Source organism: Theileria parva, chromosome 1, assembly GCF_000165365.1.
Source record: "Theileria parva strain Muguga chromosome 1, complete sequence, whole genome shotgun sequence".
In the NCBI taxonomy this organism is placed as follows: Eukaryota; Apicomplexa; class Aconoidasida; order Piroplasmida; family Theileriidae; genus Theileria; species Theileria parva.
This window is the reverse complement of record NC_007344.1, coordinates 1,093,043-1,116,833: the sequence shown is the minus strand read 5'-3', so window position 1 is coordinate 1,116,833 and position 23,791 is coordinate 1,093,043. Positions and strand designations below refer to the sequence as shown.

Genomic DNA, 23,791 nt, shown 5'->3' with positions numbered 1-23,791 from the left:
TCTACTACACATAAATCTACTACACATAAATCTACTACACATAAATCTATGAATAAAAAATGTGCTAGGAAAAAAAGTTAAATCAAATTTCTAAAAATTAAGTGAAAAATTTGTCTTGTTAAGTTTTGACTGAAATTTGATGTTTGGCTGAATAAAACGCAACTGATTTGAAGGTCACACAATTCAATTTTAGATTCCTGAATCAATGTGTAAAACTCCTCATTCTGGCCTACCACTACTAAAATCTTAAGTGATCCAAATTGCCTGTTAATTTTGAAAAATTTACTCAAAATTTCCAGATCATCACATAAACCAAACACGTAAATTACAAAATCAACGCCTTTTATTACACATTTATCCTCTACCACCTCATCAATGTTGTTAAGATTAGTGAAATAATCGAATAATTGACCCTTGTAAGCATTTCTACAACGGCTCTCTGCCACTACACATTCTATAGGAAGATTTACATACAGAATTTCTTCCTCTTTATTAGGAGATTCCTTAGGAGTATTAGCGGAATTGGAGTTTACGGGGATAACGAGAAATTTGAAATCATAAACATTAATTAATTGTTCCAGGAGATTACTACACATTAAAGGATTAGTGCCCACAATTAATATCCGATTTGGTTTTATTTTACCATTTTTTATCTCTTTTAGTTTTTTAAGCATTTTCTACTTTACACTCTCATACTACATTACCACTCAATAATATAACCACAGTTGTGTATGAAAATTTTACTACACATTATCGGGAATATATTAAAAATTGGGAAAATGAAATTTATATTATTAAATATTTAAAGTTTATCAGGTAAAATATTTTGTTGTTTTGTTGTAAGGCTGGAATCACTTCATACTATGTCGAACGTTAAAATTGAGGATGTTTGTAACATTTGTACGGATTTACTGATAGAAAAAGTTACCAACTTAAAATCAATTAAAATTAAACGTAAATTACCCGTCCGTAGTAAAAAATCAGATAACACTGAATTGGATTCTGATAAAAATAATGTGAACCCAGACCCTAATTCTGAAATAATAAAAATATTAAGTGAGCATAGAAGTGCTGAGAAAATCAGCTCAAAATGTAAATTATGTGAGATTTGTGATCTCAGTGGTCAGATTTTAATTTTCAAAGACCTGGAGTTTATTGATTTTTTGGACTCAAATGACCTTTTCGACGGAGACTTAACTGATTTCAATATTCATTACTTTTTCAAGCATTTTAAAGTAGTTGAAACTTCACCCAGTGTCTCTCCCTTTTTAAACAAATACAATGTGTTAAACGGGTTAAATCCGCTGGATTTCAGGAATAAAATACTCAAGGGTTTAAACTATTACGTGATTTGTTTATACTTGTTAAGTGATAAAAACCATACAAAGTTTCAGAATGAAATTGTGTTAAAGGCTGGAGGTGATTTACATCTTGATTTTCCAGACTATTTTCTTCATTTTAACAGGCTAAGCTTGGTGGAAACCAGGTTAAAGCGCTTAGTTTTGGACATATTTCTAAGGGAGTTAAGTACTGTTGACCAGTCAAGTGTTTTGTTTAGGAATTTTAAAAAATTACAGGAAAACCATCTCCTGTTTGCGCAGTTAATTCAGATTAAACCCTATGTTCGGTTAACTAACGGTGAATATTACCTAACAATTTCCAGGAATAAAATCTCATTTATCGGTTACTACAACAAGTTTCAACGTAACATTTCTCAAACTGACTGGTACTTAGATCGGTCCGACGTATCTTCTACTCATAGTATTTACACATATAATTACCATTTACATATTTACTATTTACACATTTACTATTTACACATTTACTATTTACACATTTTACACATTTTACACATTTTACATATTTACTATTTACACATTTTACACATTTTACACATTTTACACATTTTACATATTTACTATTTACACATTTTACACATTTTACACATTTTACACATTTACACATTACGGTGTCTTATTTACACACGTGTCTTTTTTACTCTTACACACTAATTTACACATTAACTATTTACACATTTACTATTTACACATTTACTATTTACACATTTACTATTTACACATTAACTATTTACACATTTACTATTTACACATAAATTACTATTTATGTAAATAATGAGATTAGATAATGAGTGTTGAGAAATGTATTGGATTACCGTTGAAGAAGATATTAAATGCTCAGGAGTATAAGCTGATTGGTGCTGGAAGGGAGGATGTAAATGTGCGTAATCTCGGAAATGGTAGAAAAGCGGCTTTAGAACTTAAAAACTTAACTCTGGATCCTTTTCTATTACTCTACGCCATTGACTTTTCAGAGGCTGATTTTCCAAACAGGAAAGATTCTAATCCAACCGACCCAGTGACACTCTATCACCACAATATGGAAATTGACAAGGATAAAATAACACTCGCAGATAAGAAACTAATCAAGGATTATTTCACACGTTCACATAAAGGGAATCCGGACACAGCCAAGGATAATTCTGACACTCTTGAGGATAATGTTGAGGATAATTCTGACACAGTTGAGGATAATTCTGACACAGTTGAGGATAATTCTGACACAGTTGAGGATAATTCTGACACAGTTGAGGATAATTCTGACACAGTTGAGGATAATGTTGAGGATAATGTTGAGGAAGATGTTAAGAAAGTTGTTAAGAAAGTTAAGGACAATGCAGTGGTAACATTTAAGAATGTGAGGATGTCGATAAACTGTAGAATAGAACGGCGGTTGTTGCATTCTGAGATTGAAACCCACTGCAAGAGTTACAGTTGTTTAATTTTCTCCGAGGGTTCACTAACGTTTGATATGGTCAAAACTTTGATCACTGGGCTCCAATTTCCTTTACTAATTAAGCAGAAGAATCCACTCAGGATCTCTCATAGAAGATCCCAAGACACAAGAGAGAGGCTGGTTTTGGACCTAAAACTAAACTTAATTCACCCGAAACTGTTGTTAATGTACATTAAAACGACTGCAGGTACTGCACAAAAGATAATAATTTTTAGGGCTTTATATTAAGGAATTTGTAAACGGAGACTTGGGAAGGACATTACCAAACCTCTCAAAAATGCTAAACACTAAATTATACCCAGTTAGCCTAGACGTTCTGGACATAACTTGAAAACTCTTACACACTCAGGATTCCACTTTTTACTAATTTTTTTAAAATTAATTTTTTAAAATTTTATAAACATAAGTTAATTATTTGTGGACTAGTGAGCTAGTGGTTCAAGGGTTAGAAATTCCAAAATCCGATTCTCTGGTGATTCTGCGGAAATTCCTTTAGAATCAGATGAAAAAAACAAATCTAAACTAATTCAACGAAGGTGCGTTGTAAAATTATGGCAGTTGAGCTCATTTTTAAATAATAACGAATTTTTTATGGGGTACACTATTTCTAGATGCAGCATTGTGCCTCGATCAGATTAATTTCATTTATAACTCGCCAAGTATTTTAAACCAGGCCGACAAATTCTCTTATTGACGGTTAATAATCGTTTGATTTTTTTTAAACAGGAAATTATGGCATCGGTAGTTGATGACGAAGCCGGCGTTGCCGGCTTTTACGATCCTGAGAAAGGTACGCAATCTCCACTAAATACAATTTATCCAATTTTAATTATAAATTCACTTGCTAATTTTCAGGCGGATATTCCGATCAATACAAACTGTCTGAAACCACACCCGTTTACATCCGCCACCAGTTCATCAGGAAAGTCTTCACCATTGTTTTTCTACAACTCTTGGTATCACATTCACATTTTTATACACTTTCCACATTATCACATTATTTACTATACTATAATTTACTATACTATGCTATTATTTACTATACTATAATTTACTATGCTATTATTTACTATGCTATAATTTACTATGCTACCATAATACTACCATAATACTACCATAATTTACTATCAACTATACTATACTATCAACTATACTATACTATCAACTATACTATAATTTACTATACTATACTATCAACTATACTATAATTTACTATACTATACTATCAACTATACTATAATTTACTATACTATACTATACTATACTTTACTATACTATAATTTACTATACTATCAACTATACTATAATTTACTATACTATACTATAATTGACTATACTATGCTATAATTTACTATACAATAATAATAATAAATGTTTATTGTAGTTTTCGTTTGGATTTATGCTTTTGGCGTACTATGTAGAGTCGATGAGGGCGTTTTTCATTAAGTACCAGGTGTTTGGTTTGGTATCTTTGGGAATTTTCTTCATCGCTTCTCTAGTGATCAGCTTCGTACCATCGCTAGTGAGAAACACTACGGGTGCTTTTGTGGCATTCGGCCTCATGACGCCACTGATGGCAATAGCGTTGGCGACGATTTGCTGCCACTTCAAGTCGGTAGAAATTGCAATTGCGGGCGGAATCACAACGGCAGTGGTGCTAGGACTGACGTTGTTCGCAATTCAGACCAAGTACTCCTTCACCACGTGGATCCCATACGTGTTCGTGGCCGGACTTTGCTTCATGCTCGTCACCTTCATCACATTCCCACTCGTTTACTATTTAGGATTTAAGACCATGAGGATGATCTACGCAGGAGTAGGAGCACTCTTCTGCTCAATCTACATCCTCATCGACGTACAACTCATTGTCGGAGGCGGAAGAAAATATGAATACTCTGTTGACGACTACTGCCTGGCCTCCATTGCACTTTACACCGATATCATTACCATATTTATTGACATTTTAAGACTAGTCTCTTCTTAATTTAATATTTTTATTTACACCTTCTTATCTAGAATTTTACTACATTAGTTTGTTATTGGTAATATTGATTTTGTTTAAAAATTTTACGAAAAAACAGTTGATACAGGGATTTCCCCATGAGGTTATTGGTATAGTGCCCCTCACGCTCACAATTTACATTAGATTAATCTTGCTACAACTTTCATTTTTTTAGCTTAAACTCAAATTCTCATAGTTGCAGTCGTAAATTCATATATTCGTAGTTAAAATGGCGAAAACTGAGACGGCAAATGATGTTTCAGATCTATTCTCCAAATCAAGCAAAAATGACGTTGATCTGAAAATGGGATCTAAAGAAATACATTTGCCAGAATCAATCAACGAAACTGATCTTCACCAAATAACGGAACGCGTAGATCCTGAAAAAAGTAATCCATTATTCACACAATCTACTTAACACCATACATCGCTAGATATGTAAAAATGTATAAATTTTATAAATTTTATAAATTGTATAGATTGTATAGATTGTATAGATTGTTTAGGCCATGATCCTGAGTATGATTTGTTCAAAGATACGCCAATTTATATAAGGCATCAGTTCATTAGAAAAGTGTTTCTGATTGTAGTATTACAGCTTCTGTTCACATTGGCAGTTACAGCACTAGTGTATTTTGTGCCTGTCATCAGGGATTTCTTGACGCGACATCCATACATCTCAGTTGGATCCGCAACCGTTTATTGTGTGATGACTATCGTTTTCATCATATTTCCAAAATTATTAGAAAATAGAACTGTGTGCATTTGCTTCCTATCGGCAGAAACCACACTTTTAACTCTAGTAGTAGCCACAGTAACCTGCTTCTATGAACTCAAGGAAATATCAATCGCCCTGGGAGTAACAGTCCTAGTATTCTCAGTACTAACAGTAGCATCATTTCAAATTAAATACGATCTCACAAGTATCTTCACCATCACCATATTACTATTATTACCATACCGTCACCATATTACTATTATTACTAATAGTATTGATGTATTATTAGTATTGATGAATTATTTTTAGGATGGTTCGGATTTACGATAATTTTGTCACTGATAATCTTATCGTTTGGAATATTGGTGATTGTGCTTCCATTTAAGCCCCTGTATCTGGCGTTCACAATCCTCTCGACGATAGTAACCTGCATATACATTCTGGTTGACGTTCAGTTAATATGTGGAGGCAAGAAAAAATACCAGTTCAGCGTTGACGATTACATGTTGGCAGCCTCAACATTATACTGTGATTTCATATCACTCTTTATAGATATGCTACGCTTCTTTAGGTTTTAAACAAATAATCTAATATACCATACATCCATAGAATTTTATATCATACACAGTATATTATATATTATACACAGCATAGTATTATATATAGTATAGTATTATATGTGTCTGGGTTTGTGGTTTTGGCTAGTCCATAGGGTGTATAAATACTATAATACAGTACTGTTTACAGGGTTCTAATATACTATTTACAGTGTTAAATCGTGTTAATTGGTGTATAATGCTGGAATAATTGTATTAATAGTGTATAATATACTAATACTCTTAGTACTATAGTATATTATAGTATATTATGGTATATAATATATAGTATATTATTATGTGTCTGGGTTTACGGGTAGTAAATCAGGTGTACATAACACAGTGTAAAATGACTCTATTATACATATTTAAGCTTATAATAACTGTATTAAATAGTATTAAGTGTTAAATAGTACTGTAATGAGTGTTATCTTACTGTATACTAAAGTGTATAATATACCCTAGTATACTCCTACTACTATACATAATATACTATATATAGTATGGTATATATAGTATAGTGGTAGAGTAAGAGTTGAGTGTTATAGGCGGTAAATCAGTCGTATAAATACTATAATACAGTACTATTAGGGTTCTAATATACTATTTAGAGAGTTTTAAAACGGTATACAAGAGTGTTGAGGAGTTGAAAGTGGTCGTTTAGACCTTAATTTAGTACCATACTTATATACTACTGTACATATACAGTATATTATATACAGTATATATTATATATAATATAGTATTAGGTATAGTGTAGTATATTAGGTATAGAGATTAAAAAGTAGATTATATGGTGTAGAAAAATTTGATAAAATTAATGCAAGGTCTTCATGTACTCGGGTAAACTTATCACCTCTCTGGTGTGTTTAACGAGCTGGCCGTTGATGTTAACATAGTTAACATTCGCAGTGTTGGGAGTGAATGAAGATCCAGAATAGTAGTTTTCATGAGTAACAGGCTGATAGTTGTTGGCAGTGTAGGTAGACCCAGGATCATAGCTGTTAGGATAGGGTACACCAGGGTCTAGGTTGTTATTGGTGTAGATGGGATACCTAATGATGGTGTTGTTCCTGAAGACGCGATTCAAATTCTGATTGTAAAGATGATCATTGGTGACCCCACTGAAGTTGTAGGCGTTGGCGGGATTATCCCTGGAATGCTGAAAATCGGCAACGTAGGAATCCCCGAACATGTTAACCCTGTAGTCAGAGGCACTGCCCGAGACATACTCTTGAAACACATTATTCTCAACTGGAATATTACTAGTAGTTGGGTTCTCATTCCTGCAACTAGAAACTGAACAATTCTCACGAATGGAGTAGATTTTGTCAGGAATGTTAATGTTCGGAGGGTTGCAAGAGTTAAAACTAGAGCAACTGCTGTCACCAGAATTTTTATCGAGTTTATTATCATTTTCAGCACTATCATCAGAATTGGACCCTACACAGGCATTATGACCAGTATCACAGCAAGGATTTTGAACGTCATTGCAGCAGGAGTTACCTTTACTTTTATCGTCTGGTGATTTGAATTGATCCAGTTTAACGACTAGGAGGTTAATTAAATTTTGAATATCGTTAGAATCCAAAGTATCGTCTTCCTTCCCGTCATTGAAAGTGTGTAAAAACTCGTTAAACTTGATGATCACCTGGTCCAACTTAGTGTCAACGTCCTTAAACTTGTTCTTGTACTCCTTCATCTTGGTTTTAACGTCCTCGTTAACAGTGTTTTCAAGAGTGTTGATGCTGGCGTTGACGTCAGCAATGCTCTGATTAACAGCGGCAACGGAGTTGCCAAGAGTGTCATTCAGGGAATTAATCGTTCCATCAACTGAATTTAAGCTGTTATTAACAGTTTCAATAGAGTCTTCAACAGCGTTAATACTATTGTTGACAGTAGTTAAAGAATTGTTAACCGTAATTACGGAATTGTTAACATTAGTGATGGAGTTGTTGAGAGTTTTTATTGACTTGGTGACAGTTGAGAAATTATCCTTCAAATCAGTGTTAATAGTTTCATTGACGGAATTGAAACTATTATTTAGAGTCTCGTTTATACTGTCAGTGACTGTGTTTACGTTGTCATTAATTCCCTTTACATTATCATTGACTTCGTTAATGCTTTGATTAACTTCAGTTATTCCGTCGTTAACTCCATTTAAGCTCTGATTTACAGTCTCTAACGATGCCTTGAGGTCAGAAATAGTCTCACTAGCAAACGCATTAATTTCCTCAATTTTATCCTCTACGGCTGTCAATTTCACGCTCAAATCATCAAACCTCGACTCGAACTCGTTTAAATTATCGTCAAGCTCAGTAATGCGATCATCACAGCGGTCCATTTTCCCCTCAACCTCACCCATCCTGTCGACCACCTCGTTCATGTGATCATCCAAATTATCAAGACAGGTTTTAACCGAGTCTAGAATGTTAGTAATGGTTTCAACTCCATTGTCCAGGTTAAGGATTTTATCGTTAATCTTATCATTAATGCTGGACAAATTGTTGGAAATCTTCTCATCCAACACACTCACATTAGCATGAAGCTTATCGTTAACATCTGCCATACTGTTGTTTATACTGTTAGTAATGCTGTTAGTAATGCTGTTAGTAATGCTGTGAGTAATAGTGTGAGTGACGTTGTGTGCGAGGTTGTTGTTGATGTTGTTTGTGATGTGTTGTGTGGAGTCGTTAAGTGTGTTTGACACGGTGTTAACGACTGCGGTGAGGTTATCACCCAGACTCTTGATTAAATCTTCCATTAGAATTTTGTGCTTGTTCTCAATTACGGCAATTGTGTTTATCAAATTATCATTGATGGTGTTAAGTTTGTCTAAAACGCTGTCATTGATGATGTTGTACATGAAGGCGTTTTGCTTCTGCAGAATGTCGTTGATCACATTGTTATTACCAACTAAAATGTTAATTAAAGTAGCCTTTTCATCCAGCTTACTGTTCAGGATGCTAGTTTTATCCTCAATTTTGGAGTTTAACCTGTTATTACTCTCGTCCAACTTTGTATTCAATAAATTACTACTTTCATCCAGCTTAGTGTTCAATAAATTACTACTCTCGTTCAACTTTGTGTTTAATAAATTACTACTCTCGTCCAGCTTAGTGTTTAATAAATTACTACTTTCGTTGAGCTTGGTGTTAATTAGGTTATTTTGCTTCTGGATCATGGTGTTAATCACGTCGTTTTGCCTGTTAATGTTATTTTCAAGTTGGACGAAGTTGCGGTTTATCATCCTCTTAAGCTCTAAATTATCCTCAAAAACATCCCTCCTAATACCCATAACGCCAGTGTCATTCAGAATATTACCCATCAGAGGATTACCCATAGGCATATTGCCAATATTATTAAGACTATTCGCCATATTCATGGTATTCGCCATATTCATGTTATTCATACCAACATTATTCATACCAACATTATTCATACCAACATTATTCATAGTATTAGGGATATTCATAGTATTAGGAACATTCATGGTATTAGGAACATTCATGGTATTGGGAACATTCATGGTATTAGGAACATTCATGGTATTGGGGATATTCATAGTATTAGGAACATTCATGATATTAGGATTGGCCATATTTAACCTGTTAATTCCAGCAGCGCCATTCAAGTTATTCAAATCACCGGCATTATTAAAGTTGTTTGAGGCGTGGTTCAAATTTTTGTTATCGTTTATTATGTTAGTGTTAGGGAATTCGTCATCAAAAGGGTCTATGGGATCTAAAAATTCCTCATTGTTCCCAACTGGGCCAGTCGACCCAACGGTACCGTTCATTCCATTCATATTATTTTTTAAACCAGCTTCGCCATTAGTAATTTGTTTATTAGCTGTTATCTCAAATTTGCCAGGATCTGATTTATCACTTTCGTCATTTAGATAACGAATCATTGGCTTTTTTAAATCATCGTAGTTTTTGATCATTTTTACCCTGCTGCTTCCACTCCCAGAACCCTTACCATCAGCCTTACCATCAGCCCTAGCATCAGTCTTCTCATCAGACTTAGCATCAGCCTTCTCATCTTCTACTTTCTTTAGAACAAACTTGTCGATCTGCCCATCGTCCTTGAAAATAGCCACCATCTCACGAACATTCTGGTCTCCCTCACCCTACACCACCAGTGATCATAATTATTTTTGTTAATTTTTATCTTCTATTGTAGGCCGTGAAATTAATGTTAAAGTATGTTTAAGGTGTATATTTATTAGTATCTGTTATTAGCTCACCCTGTTCATTTTTAAATTAGATTAATATGCCATCCGATAACTAACATGTCAAAATAATTTTTTAATTTACAGAAATATTTGAGCGATTACAATTTTAGATTCGTTAATTGGCTGAAAAATTGTAAATGTGCAACTCAACGCACTATAAGATTCCATATACGCTTCATTTGTATATTTCTCTGAAATTATGAGGAATAAACTCAATAATTTAATCAGTATTAGAACTTTAAACAGTTTTAAATTCTCCAAGGGCAGGGATCTGGCGAAATCCTGGGAATCTGTTCGTAATTACGACTGTGTTTACCTGAACCTCCATAAACTTGACTATAACTTGCTAGTAACTGGTAATAAATTTGTCAAAAAACAGTTTGGCGAGTATTTGGCCATTTTGGATCAAATTAAAAAATTTAACAAGAAATTGGTCCTAATTGGACTCAGCCGGAAGGCTGAACTTGCATCCTTCGGCGATGTCGTCATGAACAACCAACTAGAACTCTTTAACCTATTCCTTCTCCTCTTTCAATTCCAAAACAACTTACTTCTCGGTATTATTTGTCCTATTCTCAGATTTATTCTCTTTTAACGTAGTTTAGTCCACAATTTACACATTTACTCAGTAAATTAATTACTCAGCAAATAATTTAGTTACTCAGCAAATTAATTACTCAGAAATTAATTACTCAGTAGATTAATTACTCAGCAAATAATTTAGTTACTCAGCAAATTAATTACTCAGAAATTAATTACTCAGTAGATTAATTACTCAGTAGATTAATTACTCAGTAGATTAATTACTCAGTAGATTAATTACTTAGTAAATAATTTAATTAATTGTTATATTGAAAATTATTAGATAAAAGAGGAGTTGAGTTGTTGAGGAGGAAGTGCCCGAATATATATAAGCTGTTTGTTCATAAGGCTAACTACTATTACAGCCAGATTTTACACCGTAAGTGTCTTTCTAATCTCACTTTTCAGATTTAAAATCATCGCATAACGAGCGGATCTTAATAGTCATTGACGAGTATTTGGAGAATTTTATCGATTTAAAGGAAAAAATCCGACTTGACACTGATAGTTTTGACTTTACTCACAGTTTTGACTTCACTCATAGTTTTGACTTTACTGATAGTTTTAACTTTAATGACAGTTTTAACTTTAATGACAGTTTTAACTTTAATGACAGTTTTGACTTTAATGACACTTTTAAGTTTACTGAAGACATGAGGAACTGGTCCCTTTTCCTATGCTTTTACATTTTTTTACCCTTTTTAACACTTTCTTCTGCAGTTTTGTACGGGGTTGTAAATTACTTCTACTCCATTAACAGGGATAAATTCATCTCAATCACAATTCAGGACGACGCAATTAATTCTCGAAAGAACAGAGAAATTAAACTAAATAAAAATATTCAATTCTACGACACACGGCGGGATTAATTTTTTATCACCAGCTTACTCCTAATTTAACTATAAATAGTTAATGTGTAATTAACATAGTAGTAGTATAAGTTGATATCACATTACAGTTTAAAGGTATGGTAAAAGTTTGTCAGACAAGCTTTGTAATGGTAGATTAAATTCAGTTTTGTAGCGTTTGTGATTAAACTGACCGGGCGAAGACTTCGTGAAGTCTGAGCATGAAGTCGCCAGCGGCAACACCCTTTGCGAGTAAGCCCCTGAAATGTTCCACTGGAAGTTTACTCCGAACAAACTCAACAAGTGCATCAAGACCATCGAAATACAATTTGTTCCATCTTGTTCCTTCTTTAACACCTCCCAAATACCTAAAATAGTGGTAACCCCTTGCCCAGAAGCCAACCAAGGCTACGTGCCAGGTTTTACAGTCTGAGAGTCCAACTAGTTCAGTCATCACTTCCCCGGTGGCAAAGTTTGGAGTCAAACCTCTGTGTAAAACCGGAGTATATCCAAGGGCTCCCGAGGCCAAGCCATCGTAAAGAACATTTTGAGTGACATTTGGGACCAAGTGTAAGTATCTTAGGTTTCCACGCCTTTCACAATGTGCATCATCGGTGTGTGTAAAGGCTGCGTGGTGAAGTACGGCAAGACCTGAGTTGCCGTTTGCCAATAAGTCAGCGTTAAGGAGTAACGGGCCAGCATAAACTGAGGCCAAGGCATATACTAATCCAAGCGCCAAATACTTCATTTTTAAAATTTAACGCTAATTACTGCTGGTAAGAACGGACTTGAAACAAATAGTAACGGCACAAAGTCAAAAGTCTGTGTATATGGGGAAATTTATCCCTTCCCGCAAACACGTTCTCCTCTTCCTCACGGACTTTAACACTCATTTATTCATTTTTTTATTTTAATTTTTATTGAAATTTCCATCTTTTTATTTCTTCCAATCACACATTCCGTTTACAGATCTCACCATTTTCAATTTTACCCTTTCAAATCCCTCAATTATATTTTATTTATATATTATTTATATTTTAATTATATTTTATTTATATTTTATTTATATTTTATTTATATTTTATTTATTCTTAATCATTTATATAAAGTGTTATTTTGGTCATTTTGATGGTTAAATTGATATCTCAAGTTACACATTTGAACAGGTGGTTAGACCTTCTCTTTTCAAAAAAATTTTTATTTCATAAAATCTAACCTTGTTTTAATTTGAAAATGATTATTTATCTCAATTAACAATTTTTTATCTCAATTAACAATTTTTTATCTCTGATATAAAATTAACGTAATAAAACATGTAAGAAATTATCTGCCACTACTGTAACTTCGATATCTTTTATTTTTATAGTTGGATTTATATCTTCTATTCCTTCCAACACTTCTACTACTACTACTGCTTCTACTACTTCTACTACTACTTCCACTACTTCTACTACTATAGCTACTACTTCCACTACTTCTGCTACTATAGCTACGACTTCTACTATAACTTCTTTTATATCTTGAGCTTTTATATCTTCTCTTGTATCTTTCTCTACTTCTACTACTTCTACTACTTTCAGTATAACTTCTACTACTATAGCTAAGACTTCTACTTGTGGTACCAGTGATATCGCTGTGTTTGTCATCTTTATCAATGCGACTGTGTTTAAGATCATCACTTTGTTTAAGATCATCACTTTGTTTAAGATCTTCACTTTGTTTAAGATCGTCACTTTGTTTAAGATCGTCACTCTGTTTAAAATCATCACTCTGTTTAGAAGTGTTATCCTTGTGAGAATCTTCGGTTGTTGGTTTTGTGTTAATTTTAAGAGCATTTTGTATATTGGAGATTTGCCTATTCTTCATTTCTGCCATTATGTGCTCATTCCTGATAAAATATTAATTGTATTTACTAAAATTGTAACTTAGGGTAAATTATGGGATAACAAACTTGTTAACATTTAATGGAATTAAGTTGAGATTATTTAACGGAATTAAGTTGAGATTATTTAACATATGTTTCCTTTGCTTGGTGATTTCCTCTTCAACCTCTTCTTCAGTCATTGAAATACGTAACGTCGCTCTTAATTCCATTAATTTGAGTTCGATTTCCCTTTTTTTCTCGTGCAGAATAATCTGAGGGTCAACTTTACTCTTTGGGCGAGTTATCGAGTCGGACTGGCGAGAAAGCTTGGCAATTTTATTCACAGGCATCACAGCCAAACTGCGCTGGACGTATCCGTTAGTCCCACTACCCCTCGGAGTACGAAGTCCAATTCCATTATGCATTCTCCCAAACTTTTAAATTATTTATGGAATCAATAATATATTAATAAAAAATTTTTAAACTCCTTTAAAATATAAAATTATACAATAAAAATTATTTAACAAAAAATATTTAACACTATTATATACAATAGTATTAGATAATATAAAATAATTGTAGTATAATGAAATAGTAATGAGGTTGAGAAGTCTCCGAAAAACACAAATATTATCAACAAAATACTAAAAAATTATTAAAACAAAATCAAACATTTTAAATAAGAAAATAAAAAAATGAATGAAAATTTGTGTAATTGGTGACGATCCGGTGAATAAAAAGTTTATAAGCATCAATGGGAAAATAATTCAGATATACAAACTGAATGGAAAAATCAGTTAATCTTAAATTTAAACTAAAGGGTTATAGAAAGATTACTGATAAAATTACAGTGGAATCTTGAAACACTTTAAATGTGTTGATACAAAAATTAGATTTTCAAGTTATATTTCGAAAATTTTCTAATGACACAAGAGTTTTACGCAATTTCCAACTATAAACTTCGTTATAAGTCCTGAAATCATTAGTAAATCTGATAAAACGTTGGTTGTGGGGAAATATTGCTTGAGACCCGTACCGCTGTTATAGATCATTATTATCTTATTTTTTTCTCAAATTTATAAATTATTTATAGTAGGAATCTACAATTCTAAACGAAGTCTTTAAACCCTAAATGAAAAGTTGATTTAATAAAAAACACAAAAATGGTATCTTTCACAATTAACTCCTCTTAATACTATTTTAATACTATAATACTATTTTAATACTATAATACTATTTTAATACTATAATACTATTTTAATACTATAATACTATTTTAATACTATAATACTATTTTAATACTATAATACTATTTTAATACTATAATTCTATTATACTATAATACTATTTTAATACTATAATACTATTTTAATACTATAATACTATTTTAATACTAATTTACGCTATCAACTATAGTATAGTAATAAACTTTATGTATCAGGGTTGTAATGTGTTATAGGTAAATTTTACAGTTGATCAGATGCGTGAGATTATGGGTAATCCCAAGAACATTAGGAATATGTCAGTGATAGCCCATGTCGACCACGGAAAGTCCACTTTGACCGACTCTTTGGTGTCAAAAGCTGGAATCATAGCTGCTAAAAACGCGGGAGATGCGAGGTTTACCGACACCAGAGCGGATGAGCAGGAGCGTTGCATTACTATAAAATCCACAGGTATAAGCATGTACTTCGAACATGACCTGGATGATGGGAAAGGTGTTCAACCTTTTCTGATTAACTTGATTGACTCGCCCGGGCACGTTGACTTTTCAAGTGAAGTCACAGCCGCATTGAGAGTTACAGATGGTGCCTTGGTGGTCGTCGACACCATCGAGGGTGTGTGTGTTCAAACCGAAACAGTTTTACGTCAAGCCTTAAGTGAGCGTATAAGGCCAGTTTTGCACGTAAACAAGGTTGACCGTGCGCTTTTAGAGCTACAAATGGGCCCTGAGGAGATTTACACCACTTTCCTCCACACTATCGAGAATGTAAACGTCATTGTAGCGACTTATAATGACCAGTTGATGGGTGATGTCCAGGTTTACCCTGAAAAGGGAACAGTTTCCTTCGGTTCAGGACTTCACGGCTGGGCCTTCACGATAGAAACTTTCGCCAAAATATATAACACTAAATTCGGAATCAGCAAGCAGAAGATGATGCATTACCTCTGGGGAGATCACTTCTTCAGTAAAACTAAGAAGGCATGGCTAAGTGAAGCCTCGCCAGACGCACCTGAACGTGCCTTTTGCAACTTTATAATGAAGCCTATATGTTCATTATTCACCAATATAATTAACGAGGATAAGGAAAAGTATGTGCCTCAGTTAAAGAGCATTGGAGTTGAGTTAAAAGGCGAGGATAAGGAGCTGACTGGCAAGCAGCTGTTGAAAAGAGTAATGCAGATTTGGCTACCGGCTGGTGACGTTTTACTTCAAATGATAGTCAGTCATTTGCCATCTCCGTTCGAGGCCCAGAAATACAGAGTTGAGAATTTGTACTTGGGGCCTATGGACGATGAGGCTGCCAATGCAATTAGGAACTGTGACCCTGACGGGCCTCTGATGATGTACATAAGTAAGATGGTTCCCACGAGTGACAAGGGCAGGTTCTATGCATTTGGGCGTGTGTTTTCAGGCACAGTAGCAACGGGGCAAAAAGTGAGAATTCAAGGCCCGAAATACGTTCCAGGTGATAAAACTGATTTACTGGTCAAGAATGTGCAGAGAACAGTGTTGATGATGGGAAGGTACACTGAGCAAATCCAAGACGTGCCATGTGGCAACACATGCTGCTTAGTTGGAGTGGACCAGTACATTCTCAAGAGTGGTACAATTACAACCTTTGAAAATGCATACAACATTGCAGATATGAAGTACTCTGTGAGCCCAGTAGTGAGAGTCGCAGTTAAACCCAAAGATAGTAAGGAATTACCCAAGCTAGTGGAAGGCTTAAAGAAGTTAAGTAAAAGTGACCCGCTAGTGTTGTGTACTACTGAGGAGAGTGGGGAACATATTATTGCTGGTTGTGGTGAATTACATGTTGAGATTTGCCTGAAGGATCTGAGGGACGAGTATGCCCAGATCGACTTTACAGTTTCTGATCCCGTGGTATCTTACAGAGAAACTGTGTCAGCTGAATCTTACATGACCTGTTTGAGCAAAAGTCCAAACAAGCATAACAGGCTTTATATGAAGGCTGAGCCGTTTGCAGAAGGCTTATCAGAGGCCATTGAGGACGGCAGGATAACCAGCAGGGACGAAGTAAAGGAAAGGGCAAATAAATTAGCCGATGAGTTCGGCTGGGATAAAAATGCAGCTCAAAAAATTTGGTGTTTTGGCCCTGAGACTACGGGGCCGAATTTGCTAGTCGACATGACTTCTGGTGTCCAGTATTTGGCTGAGATTAAGGACCACTGTAACAGCGCGTTCCAGTGGGCCACTAAGGAAGGCGTACTCTGTGACGAGAACATGAGAGGAATACGCTTCAACCTGCTCGACGTCACAATGCACGCAGACGCCATTCACAGAGGCTCTGGGCAGATACTTCCCACATGCCGCAGATGCCTGTACGCCTGCCAATTAACAGCACAACCCAAACTTCAGGAACCAATCTTCCTCGTCGATATCAACTGCCCACAAGTACATTCCTACTTATTACCACATTTATATAGTATATTACTACAGTATAGTAGTGTTATTACACTAATATAGTATTATGTTACTACAGTATAGTAGTATATTACCACATTATAGTAGTGTTATTACACTAATATAGTATTATGTTACTACAGTATAGTAGTATATTACCACAGTATAGTAGTGTTATTACCACATTAAAGTATTATATTACTACAGTATAGTAGTGTTATTACGATGATATATTGTGTGTTAGGATGCGGTTGGAGGAGTGTATAGTACGTTGAATCAGAGGCGTGGTCATGTGTTTCACGAGGAGAATAGGTCGGGAACGCCCTTGGTAGAGATTAAGGCGTACTTGCCCGTTTCTGAGAGTTTTGGGTTCACGACTGCCTTAAGAGCGTCAACTAGCGGTCAAGCCTTTCCACAGTGTGTGTTTGACCACTGGCAACTGGTGAGCGGAGACGCGCTCGAAAAAGGCTCAAAACTCAATGAAATTATCACACAAATCAGGGTCAGAAAGGGCCTAAAAGAAGATGTTCCACCTCTTGATAACTACTATGATAAACTCTAATAAACATATTATATATTATATATTATATATTATACATTATACATTATATATTATATATTATATGTTATATATTATATATTAAATATTAAATATTAAATATTAAATATTATATATTAAATATTATATATTATATATTAAATGTTTATAGTTAAAGTTATGAAATTTTATTGTGTATATTTGGTGGATCAGAGAATTGCGTGATATGTGGTGTTGGATGAGATTCTAGGAAATATAAGTAGTAATAAAATAGCCAAAAATAAAAGTTCAAGATTGTGTAAATAGGAAGTATTATTCCATGTGATTATGGAAAACAATGATGTGCAAAACGAATTATTTGGCATGACACAGGCCTGGTCAAGGTACAACGACTATCTATACATCTTAACAAATCAACTACTCTCACTCACATACGCACACAAATATTTCGGTAATTTTAACATACACAACTCTATAATAAAAATAAACTATGTATAATATTCACATGTGTAAATAGTGTTAGTATATAGATGAGTATACATAATGGTATATGTCTGAGTAGGCACTGAAGAGAGCGGCAGTGTGTTGAAGGAAATATTTGACAATTTATGTACCGAAATTGAAGCTTTAAAAAATTTCGAAAATAACAATAAAGATAAGGGTAAGTCCAGACCTATCTAAAACTAGGATATTAATAATTTTAAAGGTATCAAATATATTGAATCAAGAGACAATTTTAACTTTGATAAGATCAGTAAAATAATAACGGAGATTTTAAACAACACCAGTGGTAAAAGGTCAGAGTCGCTAAAAAGGTTGGGAAGAAGATCGTCAGCAGATTCCGAAGATCTTCAGATTGAAGAGCTAAAGTCAACCTTCTCAGACCAGTGCCCAATTTCAAGAAGTACAATCATACAGCCACTCACACAAAAGTACTGTAATGACAATAACACCTGCGAACACATCTTTGAACGTAGCAACCTTCTACAATTCTTGTAACTTTCAAATCACTCATTAGACACACATTTTAACCATTTTTTAAGCATTTTTTAAGCATTTTTAAACATTTTTAAACATTTTTTAACGTAATATTTTTAGGAATAAGAAGGATTCGATAACTTGCCCAGTAATAGGGTGTAAGAAAAACATTTATAAAGCGTATTTACACAAGGATTTGGAACTGGATTATTTTAAAAAGAAACAGAAATTCCATAAACACATTGAAAATATCACCTCAAAACCTCTTTTCTTTTAATTCTTCCAATTCTCTCAATTCTCTCAAATATTCAACTCTTTCATTTCTCTCAAATATTCAATTCTCTCAAATTTTCATTTCTCTCAAATATTCAATTCTTTTAAATATTCAATTCTTTTAAATCTTTCAAAAGTTTCAAAGATTAGTATAGTAATTTTAAGAATGGTAAATAGTGCATACAATTATGCCAGTAGATTAAAGAAAAATAATAATAAAGGGCCACTTGGCTTAGATGAATTATTTGACACAAACAAGCAAGTAGTTAAGAAAGTTAATCTTCTCTATGAGTATCTCTCCAAATCTAACAATACAATCGTGCACACCGGTATTTTAAACACTCTACACACAATTAACATAGTTATCCTCAATTTACATATCCAGTGTTAACTATACGTTTTATAACTATCACTTAGTATGAATATTAGGTGCTGGAGTTTCCACCGGTTCCGGAATACCGGATTTTCGCGGTCCAACGGGTATTTGGACTGTAATGAACAATACAAGTAGTAATAACGATAACATCAAGACCAAAGAATATAAAGACAAACAAGATGAATCCTATGGCCCACTAACAAAGTCTAAGAGAAGGAGGAAGTTAACTGATTCAGCATGTATTCCATCAATGAATAACTCGTCACCGGGGTTAGTTAACCCATCTGACATGACTGAAAATGAGTCAAGTTCATGCGATCCAGACTATTTAAAGAATGAAGAAACTGAATTAAACCCTGTAAAAGATGAGGAAACTGAATTAAACCCTGTAAAAGACGAGGAAACTGAATTAAACCCTGTAAAAGATGAGGAAACTGAATTAAACCCTGTAAAAGATGAGGAAACTAGTGTAAAACAGGAGGAGAACGATTATGTATATTATGGTAATAACAAGAGGAAGATAGTGGAGTTTATATTAGCGTTACCTTCGGAAGCACACTTGTCCTTACTGGAATTATTACGGAGGAAGAAAATAAAATATATAATAACGCAAAATGTCGATGGTCTGCACGCAGCCTCAGGGATACCTTTTGACAAATTATCGGAACTACACGGAAACGTATTTGTGCAACGGTGTCTTTTCTGTCATAAACGATACCAAAGAAACTATGTCTCACCCACCATTTCATTCAAACCAACCGGTGATCTTTGCGGTATGCTCATACTATACACTAAAGTTATTTATTAAACCACACTACCTAGTGATACTACATACCAATAATAATACTACATACCAATAATAATACTACATACCAATAATAATACTACATACCAATAATAATACTTAATACCAATAATAATACTTGATACCAATAATAATACTTGATACCAATAATAATACTTAATACCAATAATAATATTATAATGGTAAAAATATGTATTTGTGTAGGTTTATGTACGTTTCCGCCGTTGAATGTTTTGACTGATGTGGTTCTTGATTGGTTTGACTGTTACGAGACCTACTACGAGGAGATATCGAAGTTGAAATCAGAAGCGTCTGACTTACACCTGGTAATGGGCTCAAGTTTACACATTGAGCCTGCATGCCATTATGCCTCAAATGACTATTATAGAAAATATGACTCTCCGCTGATAATAATCAACTACCAAAACACTAAACTTGACCCTGAATGCGACCTCGTCATCCACGAAGATATTAATAAAATCTGTACCAATCTCCTCAAGAAGTTTAATCTTAAGATACCAACATTCTTCAAGAAATCGCACCTCTTCATCCTCAAGTACAACCATGACCTGTCAAACTTAACGTCAAAAACAATCGACCAGAACATTAGACTAGTAATCATACTGAAATCTTCATGTATCAAATGCATTGAAATGCTTAGTGATGGGCCAGAATCAAGACCCAAATGCAGTATTTACGCCATCAACAAATTGCAGGGGATTTACAAAATCACAATCACAGAAACCATAAGGCTCAAATTAACACTCTTCTACGACACAGAGGTGATCCAACATTCACATACCTTTTTACATAATTAGTACTTATACTACTTATATTTATTAAATTATGACTAATATTAACGTAACAATGGGTTTAGTTGTATTTTGAGATACCATATGAAAGAATAGTGTTGTTTAAGGGTGAGGTTTGGGAACTTGATATTTGTGCAACGAATGGAAGAAGACTGGTTAAATCATCCAAGACTTTCTATAACCCAGATTACTCCTACGAACAGTCGAATGACCCTTGCGGTGACTCAGAAAAAGTAGAACACAAGGAAAAGAGTAGTTTTATTGGAAACGGAGTGAATCTGATAAATATAGAAAAAATGGTAGTGTACTTTAACTCAAATCTGTACCAAGAAGACCAACAGCCTTTCAGACTAGTTGGGTACCTGGATTTAATAAGCAAATATAACAATTTCGTTGAAGTTAAACTCAACCAGTCCCTTACCGTTTTATCGTACCTTTGGTATCATAAATTCATCCAGCATCATCTGTATCTTCTACACCCAAATGACCAAAAGAGTGAAAATTATTCAAATGAAAAGCACAAATCAGCCTATGAAACTAGGAAAAATATTTATACTACGTGTAAAAAGGATGAAACTTTCTCAACTAGTGTTACAATTAATATTAATACGAATGTGAATGCTTTTGTTGATGAGGAAAGTAAAGATTTACGTTTAAAATTTGAAGATTCAACTCTAGACTCAGGTGCAAACGTTCTGGATAGTGGCAAAAATTACAGTTTCGCTGACGGGGTGGAGTATGATGAAAAAACTGGGGATGATTTTGAAACCTCAGACTCCTCAGAATCAGCGTTTGAGGCATATAACCCAAATTCGCACAATTCATTTAATGCCCAGGAATACAATAAGCTGGCAGTTGTTTTGGAAAACTACTATGACAGTTACCTGGTTAACACGAATACAGTTAATGAGGCTGGAAATTCAACAGACAACAGGAAGATAAACATGTGGGATGAAATATTTAACAGTAGTAAATTCAACAAAATATTGCTAAACAAGTGCTTGAACCTAAAGTGGATCAATATGGTAAATAACAAGATACTGATGAACAAGAGGGTTGGCATCCACGACTTCATGTTATCCCTAAAAGCCTCACTGCCTCTTAAACTGTTTGTGGCTGATAATTATCAGCTAGGACACCTTTTAAATGAGATCCCAGCTCATTTGCAGCAGAACAACTACAATTATAAGTTGTTCAAATTTAATACTTTGCATGAATTTTATACAAATTCAGCTCATTGCTGTGTGAATAACGCCTCAAATTTGGATGACGACGATGTGCAGCAGATGAAGCGGATTAACATTTTCGAGCTTTTGGTCTTTAACACTATTAATTACATCGTAAAATTAAACACCCATGACAGCTTTTACTACGCCAATAGTCACATTGATGAGGACAAGATTGAGAATTACGTGATTATTAAATTATTTCATCAGTTTCTACCCCTCTGGATCATTAAATACCTCTCGGATTTCTTTGAATGTCGTTGACAATTTATACACAGTATTTTGTATTAATATACTTAAGACTTATATGTATACAATTATTTTTACACATATTTAGTGTTTAGTATATACACTAAAAGTGTGCTACAATGACTATTATTGAGATTAAAATATATTACAAAGTGTGAATTAGAGTAAATTAGGTTTTAATGTCCCTGAAAAAGTAGGCGCAAAGTCCAATTGATACAATCAATAGAATAATAGTGACGACGAGGATGATGGTACATTTATCCCTAACGATTGCCGATGCAATAGTCTTAACGGTGTTTTTAGCAGCTGCCAAGTTCTCGTCAACTCCGTGAATAGTAACACGGATTCTGTTTAGACTCTCGTTTTGCTGTTCCAAATCAGTGGTTACATCAGCTCCAATCTTCTCACTATCTATCGTTAAATCACGTATCCTATTTATACTGTCCTACACAATTTTAAACAATAAATTTATAAGGAATTATAAAATATATCGTACACTATTATTATACAATTATACTATTATTATACTATTATTATGGTACGGTATATAGCATTTTATATAATTATGACTAAAGAAGTGAATAAGGTGTACTTGAGTCTTATCTTGAATTTCATTACCCCAAACGATAAGTTTATTACTGTAAGGTAAGTTAGGATCAGCATGTTTATCAGATAACTTATCCTGATTGGCTTCAACGAGACTCTTTAAATGATCTAATTTGAATTTCAATTCACTCAAAAGCTTCTGTTTGTCCTGTAAACGGAGATTATGCGATCCCTTAGATTGGTGCTGCAGCTTCTCAATTTCTTTCGCGTAGGCAGATTCTGCGCACTTCACCCTCTCGTAAATTAAAACACCTTCGGCGTATTTGTCACTCTGAGCACTTGAACTGTGGCTCTCGTACTTTATTAAAAGTCCCTTCAGCTGGACTAATAGTCTATCTAGCTCTTCCTCTCTTTGATAAATACTCATTTCCCGGAAAATTTATATTATATTTTACACTTTAGTAAAAAATTTATTAATATGATAACGTAGTATATTTTGTGATTTTAAAGTCTGATTTTTAAATACCATGTTAAATATGGTACGATAAAACCTATGCAAAGCAACACATTAAAAGAATTTTAGAAAAATCAAAGAAAAAATGAACCTCTGAAACATGTTAAAAAAATTTTTAAATAAACATAAATCTAAAAAATCTTATGTGATCTTGGTATACCTGA

At 33.9% G+C, this 23,791-nt stretch overlaps 12 protein-coding genes across 12 annotated transcripts; 7 read left to right on the top strand and 5 right to left on the bottom strand.

Annotated features, from left to right (window-relative positions):
• Positions 1-62: 62 nt before the first annotated feature.
• Positions 63-823, bottom strand: TpMuguga_01g00537 (uncharacterized protein). Its single transcript, XM_061305015.1, has one exon. It carries the CDS (start codon positions 672-674, stop codon positions 78-80), a length of 597 nt encoding a protein of 198 aa, XP_061161590.1. The 5' UTR covers positions 675-823; the 3' UTR covers positions 63-77.
• A 29-nt stretch (positions 824-852) lies between these two features.
• pus10 (putative tRNA pseudouridine synthase Pus10) lies at positions 853-3,209 on the top strand (the record flags this gene model as incomplete). The annotated part of the gene is made up of 3 exons (XM_760963.2): positions 864-1,745; positions 2,143-3,001; positions 3,030-3,145. 3 exons carry the CDS (start codon positions 864-866, stop codon positions 3,143-3,145), a joined length of 1,857 nt encoding a protein of 618 aa, XP_766056.1.
• Positions 3,210-3,434: 225 nt separating this feature from the next.
• TMBIM1 (Inhibitor of apoptosis-promoting Bax1 family protein) lies at positions 3,435-4,815 on the top strand. Its single transcript, XM_760962.2, has 3 exons — positions 3,435-3,604; positions 3,670-3,770; positions 4,199-4,815. Exons 1-3 carry the CDS (start codon positions 3,547-3,549, stop codon positions 4,796-4,798), a joined length of 759 nt encoding a protein of 252 aa, XP_766055.1. The 5' UTR covers positions 3,435-3,546; the 3' UTR covers positions 4,799-4,815.
• A 135-nt stretch (positions 4,816-4,950) lies between these two features.
• Faim2 (Inhibitor of apoptosis-promoting Bax1 family protein) lies at positions 4,951-6,145 on the top strand. Its single transcript, XM_760961.2, has 3 exons — positions 4,951-5,205; positions 5,296-5,739; positions 5,844-6,145. The coding sequence occupies exons 1-3, from the start codon at positions 5,046-5,048 to the stop codon at positions 6,110-6,112; spliced, it is 873 nt and encodes a 290-aa protein (XP_766054.1). The 5' UTR covers positions 4,951-5,045; the 3' UTR covers positions 6,113-6,145.
• An 802-nt stretch (positions 6,146-6,947) lies between these two features.
• TpMuguga_01g00533 (uncharacterized protein) lies at positions 6,948-10,235 on the bottom strand (the record flags this gene model as incomplete). The annotated part of the gene is made up of 1 exon (XM_760960.1): positions 6,948-10,235. One exon carries the CDS (start codon positions 10,233-10,235, stop codon positions 6,948-6,950), a length of 3,288 nt encoding a protein of 1,095 aa, XP_766053.1.
• Positions 10,106-11,818, top strand: TpMuguga_01g00532 (putative integral membrane protein; the record flags this gene model as incomplete). The annotated part of the gene is made up of 3 exons (XM_061305014.1): positions 10,106-10,924; positions 11,233-11,328; positions 11,358-11,818. Exons 1-3 carry the CDS (start codon positions 10,567-10,569, stop codon positions 11,816-11,818), a joined length of 915 nt encoding a protein of 304 aa, XP_061161589.1. The 5' UTR covers positions 10,106-10,566.
• Positions 11,819-11,886: 68 nt separating this feature from the next.
• TpMuguga_01g00531 (uncharacterized protein) lies at positions 11,887-12,653 on the bottom strand. Its single transcript, XM_760958.2, has one exon. It carries the CDS (start codon positions 12,543-12,545, stop codon positions 11,982-11,984), a length of 564 nt encoding a protein of 187 aa, XP_766051.1. The 5' UTR covers positions 12,546-12,653; the 3' UTR covers positions 11,887-11,981.
• A 467-nt stretch (positions 12,654-13,120) lies between these two features.
• Positions 13,121-14,638, bottom strand: TpMuguga_01g00530 (cwf21 domain protein; the record flags this gene model as incomplete). Its single annotated transcript, XM_760957.2, has 2 exons — positions 13,749-14,638; positions 13,121-13,685 (listed from the first exon to the last, which is right to left on the bottom strand). The coding sequence occupies exons 1-2, from the start codon at positions 14,084-14,086 to the stop codon at positions 13,121-13,123; spliced, it is 903 nt and encodes a 300-aa protein (XP_766050.1). The 5' UTR covers positions 14,087-14,638.
• A 45-nt stretch (positions 14,639-14,683) lies between these two features.
• Positions 14,684-17,887, top strand: eef-2 (Elongation factor 2). Its single transcript, XM_760956.2, has 3 exons — positions 14,684-14,827; positions 15,121-17,301; positions 17,555-17,887. The coding sequence occupies exons 1-3, from the start codon at positions 14,825-14,827 to the stop codon at positions 17,870-17,872; spliced, it is 2,502 nt and encodes an 833-aa protein (XP_766049.2). The 5' UTR covers positions 14,684-14,824; the 3' UTR covers positions 17,873-17,887.
• A 190-nt stretch (positions 17,888-18,077) lies between these two features.
• Positions 18,078-19,103, top strand: TpMuguga_01g00528 (Zinc-finger of the MIZ type in Nse subunit family protein; the record flags this gene model as incomplete). The annotated part of the gene is made up of 4 exons (XM_760955.2): positions 18,078-18,299; positions 18,411-18,509; positions 18,555-18,843; positions 18,947-19,103. The coding sequence occupies exons 1-4, from the start codon at positions 18,176-18,178 to the stop codon at positions 19,101-19,103; spliced, it is 669 nt and encodes a 222-aa protein (XP_766048.2). The 5' UTR covers positions 18,078-18,175.
• A 162-nt stretch (positions 19,104-19,265) lies between these two features.
• Sir2B (Sir2 family protein) lies at positions 19,266-22,624 on the top strand (the record flags this gene model as incomplete). Its single annotated transcript, XM_760954.2, has 4 exons — positions 19,266-19,428; positions 19,529-20,248; positions 20,485-21,062; positions 21,158-22,624. The coding sequence occupies 4 exons, from the start codon at positions 19,266-19,268 to the stop codon at positions 22,580-22,582; spliced, it is 2,886 nt and encodes a 961-aa protein (XP_766047.1). The 3' UTR covers positions 22,583-22,624.
• Positions 22,625-22,674: 50 nt separating this feature from the next.
• TpMuguga_01g00526 (Snare region anchored in the vesicle membrane C-terminus family protein) lies at positions 22,675-23,757 on the bottom strand. The gene is made up of 2 exons (XM_760953.2): positions 23,160-23,757; positions 22,675-23,012 (listed from the first exon to the last, which is right to left on the bottom strand). Exons 1-2 carry the CDS (start codon positions 23,538-23,540, stop codon positions 22,737-22,739), a joined length of 657 nt encoding a protein of 218 aa, XP_766046.1. The 5' UTR covers positions 23,541-23,757; the 3' UTR covers positions 22,675-22,736.
• Between the last annotated feature and the right edge of the window lie 34 nt (positions 23,758-23,791).

Excerpts from the sequence above, each read along its gene's own strand:
- TMBIM1 (XM_760962.2), top strand. The coding sequence starts at position 3,547 with ATGGCATCGGTAGTTGATGACGAAGCCGGCGTTGCCGGCTTTTACGAT. Across the intron at positions 3,605-3,669 it reads CTTTTACGATCCTGAGAAAG|GCGGATATTCCGATCAATAC; the intron begins GTACGCAATCTC and ends GCTAATTTTCAG. Across the intron at positions 3,771-4,198 it reads TTGTTTTTCTACAACTCTTG|TTTTCGTTTGGATTTATGCT; the intron begins GTATCACATTCA and ends TGTTTATTGTAG.
- TpMuguga_01g00531 (XM_760958.2), bottom strand. The coding sequence starts at position 12,545 with ATGAAGTATTTGGCGCTTGGATTAGTATATGCCTTGGCCTCAGTTTAT.
- eef-2 (XM_760956.2), top strand. Across the intron at positions 17,302-17,554 it reads TCGATATCAACTGCCCACAA|GATGCGGTTGGAGGAGTGTA; the intron begins GTACATTCCTAC and ends ATTGTGTGTTAG.
- TpMuguga_01g00526 (XM_760953.2), bottom strand. The coding sequence starts at position 23,540 with ATGAGTATTTATCAAAGAGAGGAAGAGCTAGATAGACTATTAGTCCAG. Across the intron at positions 23,013-23,159 it reads AAATTCAAGATAAGACTCAA|GACAGTATAAATAGGATACG; the intron begins GTACACCTTATT and ends AAAATTGTGTAG.
- TpMuguga_01g00537 (XM_061305015.1), bottom strand. The coding sequence starts at position 674 with ATGCTTAAAAAACTAAAAGAGATAAAAAATGGTAAAATAAAACCAAAT.
- Faim2 (XM_760961.2), top strand. The coding sequence starts at position 5,046 with ATGGCGAAAACTGAGACGGCAAATGATGTTTCAGATCTATTCTCCAAA. Across the intron at positions 5,206-5,295 it reads ACGCGTAGATCCTGAAAAAA|ATTGTATAGATTGTATAGAT; the intron begins GTAATCCATTAT and ends TAAATTGTATAG. Across the intron at positions 5,740-5,843 it reads AATTAAATACGATCTCACAA|GATGGTTCGGATTTACGATA; the intron begins GTATCTTCACCA and ends AATTATTTTTAG.